The sequence below is a fragment of the Haplochromis burtoni genome, unplaced genomic scaffold, assembly GCF_018398535.1.
Source record: "Haplochromis burtoni strain Fernald_Lab_line unplaced genomic scaffold, NCSU_Asbu1 Contig_1870, whole genome shotgun sequence".
NCBI classification, from domain to species: Eukaryota; Metazoa; Chordata; class Actinopteri; order Cichliformes; family Cichlidae; genus Haplochromis; species Haplochromis burtoni.
In genome coordinates this window covers 14,911-20,394 of record NW_024584231.1, presented here as the reverse complement: position 1 = coordinate 20,394, position 5,484 = coordinate 14,911, and the positions used below count along the sequence as shown (strand labels likewise).

The window sequence follows — 5,484 nt, the reverse complement described above, 5'->3', positions numbered from 1 at the left end:
GTGTGCTTTGGAAGGGGAGGGATTGCATGCGTGGCTCTGTGGGTCTCTCTGAAATATCCCTACATGGTCTGAGCAGGAGGAGCTTGTCTCGTTAGGCATAAAAGCTCACAGCAGCTGCAGTTACTTTCAAAGCAGTGACTGTGACGTAGAATCTGAAAGATGTTTTATGTTCTTTATAGATATATATCATGTGGATAGTTTGTTTGGCCACAAAAATACTTTTTACAGACTTACTTTGGCGTATTGTTGTAATTAGATTGGATGATGTTTTGTGTTTTTTCTGATGTCAGAGTTTTCTTTGTTATGTTAGGGCTGATGTGTTTATGTCTCATTTTTAAATGTGTTGTTCTGTAAAAAGTGTTTTTTCATCTTCCTTCCTGCATGAAACATGAAAGTTTCAATTGTTCTTTATGTAATCTTATTGGAATTCAACGCAATTCAATGTATTTATTTATTGATTATTATGTATTATGACAATGTACATATTGCAGATTTATGGTTTAATCTATTTTTAATTTCACGGTCATGCTATACACAAGGCTAAAATGTTTCGTTTATGCCAATCATACAAAAAAAATGTAAATTAAAACAGTTTTTTTTTTAAATTGCAGATTTCTCAGCACCTTTCTTGGCCTGTTGGTCACGTTTTACGACCTGGAGAAGAATGCGGACACTGTCGGGTTCATCCACAACAGGCACGTCCAACAGTTCCCCTGAACAAACTTTAAGAGCTGGAGGAAAATGGTTTAAAAAGTTCTGGCGAAGCCCCACAGATCAACCCAGGGACAACGGTCCTTCCACTACTGATGGACACCAATCACCTACTGAAGAAGAGCGGCCAGTTGGTAGGTGACATACATCCAGCTGTTATTAGCTATTTCCTGTTAACCCTCTGTATCTCAACTAAATTATGTTTTGTGTGACATATTAAAAAAAGAAAGGAAATTGATGTTATAGTTGTTCCACGAAATAGTGCTGATGTGTGAAAAACACCTCTGTTACAGAAATAAGGTTCTCCATTTCTTCCAGAAATGATAAATACTTGATTTTAGGAGAAATATGAACTGTTTGAAGATTATTTATCTTTGTTTTTGTCCACCAGTGACTCCTACTTTTGAGGAATGCCTTGAAGGACAATACCTGTTCGAAGCCGCTCAACTGTTGATAGACAGGGAGAAACATCTGTTTGGAGAGATAACAGAGGCTGATGCACTCAAAGATCACGAGGAAGCAGTAGAAAAGCTTGCTGCAGACTATGAAGCCCTTGAAAAGTGTATAAAGCGGACGGTGCAGCAGAGTCTTTCTCTCAGCAGTGAGGAAGAGGTGTCTGCTTTGATTTCAGCAGTGAAAGCCATCAACCTTGAGGAAGAGCAGGACCAGCTGTGGGGACAAATATGCCGGACGCCACCAGCCTGGAGGCCCAAGAAGTGGAAGAAGCACCATGACAAAGTGCTTCATGAATTAGTGTATAGTCGTTTGGAGAACCCATCGAGCCTCATTGGTGATCAGGTGAACCAGTCCTCGATCCAGGCAGACATCCAGTCCATGGGCAAACAGGTGAAGAAGGACATGCAGTGGGTGGTGGAGATTGTGAACAACTGCTACCCACCAGAGATGGACATCTGTAACTTTTATGCAAGAGAGTACCATCAAACTTTCAGCGCAAGACTCAAAAAGATTGCAGACTTTGTTCTGGATGACAAGGACTGCAGCTTCCTCCTGCGATGGGTGAAGGAGTTTTATCCAGGGTAAGCCACCAGTTCAATTATTGTTTGAAGCAGCATCTGAGGTCCTTCATTGTTTTTAGAAGAATAAATACCTGAGCAATTACAGATAGTGAATAATAATACAAATGTAACGGCTAATTTCTTGTTTTCTTAATGTGCAAAATAAAATGACATTTTTGTAGACTAAACACAGCTTGGGGTGTTTATAGAAACTCATGTGTTATCTGCTCTGTGTACCAGAATCCTTGAAAAACCTGAGCTGGCCAGTAATATCAATACTGAAGCGCTGGGAAACCTGCTTCCTGACGAGTTACTGAAACCTCTGGAGGAGCAGTACCTCAGCAAACAACAGGTAACACAGTGTATCTGAGGCGTGCATCCAGTTAATCAGTATGGTCATTGCAGGGCTTAAAGTGAGATGTGGAAGACAAGCATCAAAGAGTTGCTGGTTTAATTTTTTTGAACATAATATTGTAGATGTAATTATTACTGTCAGTAATTAAATCTTTACACATGAAAGCAGTTTAAAAGTGGCAGCTGTGTGTTGTTGTGTGTTTAGAGCGACCTGATGATTTATATTGGCCGAGTATTGGATGAAGCAAAGAAAGAGTGGGATCAAGGAAAGGAGCCGACAAGATATGATGGTTGCTACTCCAGTCCTGTGGCCTATGATGTCATCCAGGTACAGTTGCCGTAGAGTTGCTACAACTTGATATAAAAGAGGTTGAAATTGATGCTTTTATAAAAATGTATTAATATAAAGTGAAAGGCGTCACTTGTGTTGGCCTGCTTTAAGGGTCCTTATCATGGGTTCGTTGATTTCTAATTGTTGACCATTACTGACCATGATTAGAGGCTTTGTATACATTGCTATGTCTGAACTGTGCAATAAAATTATTGTGGTGAAGTAATGACGTAACATTGTTTTGATCATAGGAGAACAAAATGTGCAGACAAATATTTTCCAGCCTGCTGCACATATTAACCAAACTGAAAAAGACTTCTAGAAACTTTGAGAAAAAGATTAACAAACAAACAAAGGACCGTCATTTTTTTTGGGTCATTTATAGAAACTCATTTACTGTCAGATCAGAGTCACAGTTTCGAACCCTCCCATGGTTCTGTAGTTTAATCACTTGGGTTTGTCACTAACATTGTAAAGCACTGGGTTTGGTTCCTGGTGTTTAACTGGATCTGAAAATGATGGAAGTGCATTGCTGTGTAAAGTGCTTTGAGTACTTAAAACTGCCACTGATTTGTCAATCCATTTGTCTTCAGTTTATCTACGGCATCGTGACATCAGCACATATAACTGTAAGAGACCGACACAAGGCCCAGGAAATAACATCCAACCTGACAGACTTCATGCAGAGGTAACAAGGCTTCACAAGGCTGTCTTTTAAATATTGTCATTTGAAAATACATTTTAGTTTTCTGTTTGGTAATAACAAGATAATAAAAGTGAAAACTGTTTTTAATCTTCTGCAGGTATCAAAAATTTCATGAAGACGTCATTAAGCAGAACAAACGGCACAGCAAAGCTTTCATAAAGGCAAACCTCAGCTGTGTCGAAAAGTTCAGGTATGTTTCTGATCCAGTTAGATGGAAATTCAGATTTTAACTTCATCATAAAAGGCGAATACGAATACGTCACTGTGAGCTAATGTGTCCTGTGTGGTCTGTCTAAAGGGACTTCTTTGAGAAGCACGATCTGTTCCCAGAGGATGTGCAGAAAAAAAAGAGAGTTCTGTTTCAGTGCACTATCAGTGAAACTGGTAATGTAAAATAGAAAGGCAGCACATCTACTTTCAGCTCATGTTAGTTCCCATGAATGTAGCTCATCCTGCTCACAAGATATATCTGATACCAATTAAGATGTTTCGCTCAGTCAGCTTCCTGTTTACCTGAGGTCGGGATAAGCAGATCCCAGTAAAACGATTTGCATCTGTATGGCAGGAATATCTTGGAGTTTTAGCACTTCTGCAATCTTGGTCAGGATTTCCTTTAACCAGTCTTGTTTGGATCCCTGTGAAGACAAATCAGTGACGTCAGTTTAGTCTGCAAGTTTCCCCAAACTGTAATCAGCATAGCTGCTGTTTTTGGAAATAATGATGCTTTTCCTTCAGGAGCTATTGCACTGGAACTTCCAGCTAGCTGGGCAGTAAATGTGAATCTAAATTATTTCAGTTAAACAAACTGGAATTTTGCTCCATCCTGCTTACTGCAATGGCAAAGGATTCATTTTAGCTTATCATAATCCCTGTCTCATAATTGTAACTCCTTGTCCTCTCACCATTCCAGATCCAATATCTATTGACAAATGTCTTTTTTCTATTTCTTACTGATTTTTCTTTTTCTTCACTTCACTTTGAAAGTAAAACCAAAGTAAGAGGATAAATTTCAAAACTTAAATACAGCCCGTCAACGGTTCTTTTAGTGTAGTTAGTTGAATTTGTGACTAAGGTTGTTCGCTCATTCCCTTCCTGGGTACCACCATCACCCAGGACCTAAGTGGGAGCCCACCATCACCTCCGTCATAAGAAGCCCAGCAGAGGATGTACTTCCTGAGGCAGCTGAAGAAATTCAACCTGCCAACACGGACGATGATGCATATGCAATCATGAGTCCATCCTCACCTCCTCCATACCGTGGGTAGTGGAGCCACATCAGGGACAAACAGACTGCAGCGTGTTGTGGCTCTGCTGAGAGGTGATTGGCTGCAAACTCCCATCTCTGCAGGCACTCGGATCACAGCTGACCCTTCTCACTCCTGGACACAGTCTTGTTGCGACCTGCTCCCCTCAGGCAGGAGGGGAGCAGTCAGAACAGTTTCTTCCCCTCTGCTGTTGGACTCATGAACAAAACCATAAACTGTTCCCACCACAAACACATGACACTAACTGTGCATCTGTTCCATTTTTGCACTGATCATCACCTGCTACATGTATATATCAATCTGCTTAGCATTTTTAATTTAAATTTTTATGTTTATTTAAGCGTTTGTCTCACAGTATGTTTTGCAATAAGTACCACAGCAATTTCCTAATGTTGTAAACCTGCTCAACATTTGACAATAAAACCCTTTCTGATTCTGTTTCACCCTGTCAAACAATGTTATGCTGATCAGTGTTTGTGCTTGATTGATTTAATTTGTGTCTCAGTAAAGTGTGCATGTAAGATAAGTCTCACCATTCTGGCAAACAGCTCGTGCAGTCTCTCTCCATTTTCTTGCACAGTCTCGTAAGCCTTCTGCTGCTGATTGCTGTCCTTCAGTTTGACCTCTCCTTTCAGGAGCCTCTGGACATATTCCACTGTCACTTCCTGCTGAAGCCGACCAATCAGCTCCTGAATTTAGCCCAAGTATATAAGTAGTCAGAGCACATCATAATCCTTTTACTAAAAAGGTGGCAATGAAGGCAATAATGGCCATTCAATCCAAAACAAAGTTTCCTCCTTTTACCTGGTAAGAGGACTGCTCGAACCCTGAAGTTCTTGAAGCTCGTCTTCAGTGCTGTTCAGCAGCTTCTCAAACGTGTTCTTCTTCAGCCAGTCACTGGTTCCCACCTTCTGGTAGTGTGGCTGTGTGACGAACAAATAACACATTGTTTTAAAATCTTTGATTAAAACATGTTAGGATTTAATCCTGAGGATTATTGATATCTGCAGTTGTAAAGAACTTACTTTGAGGATCTTGTGCACAGGAGTTAATAAATAAGTGTGGGCAGACTGTTTCATCTCAGTCAGGACCTGCAAACAG

The 5,484-nt window shown here is 40.3% G+C and overlaps 1 protein-coding gene across 1 annotated transcript in view; it reads left to right on the top strand.

Moving 5' to 3' along the window:
* Positions 1-500: 500 nt before the first annotated feature.
* Positions 501-5,484, top strand: part of LOC102301545 (tumor necrosis factor alpha-induced protein 2) — a gene marked incomplete at its 3' end in the record, with an annotated part of 15,907 nt that continues 10,923 nt past the window's right edge. Inside the window, 7 exon segments of the mRNA XM_042217366.1 lie at positions 501-845; positions 1,103-1,748; positions 1,968-2,079; positions 2,287-2,409; positions 3,006-3,100; positions 3,216-3,308; positions 3,417-3,464. Coding sequence (XP_042073300.1) covers positions 665-845; positions 1,103-1,748; positions 1,968-2,079; positions 2,287-2,409; positions 3,006-3,100; positions 3,216-3,308; positions 3,417-3,464 — 1,298 coding nt within the window.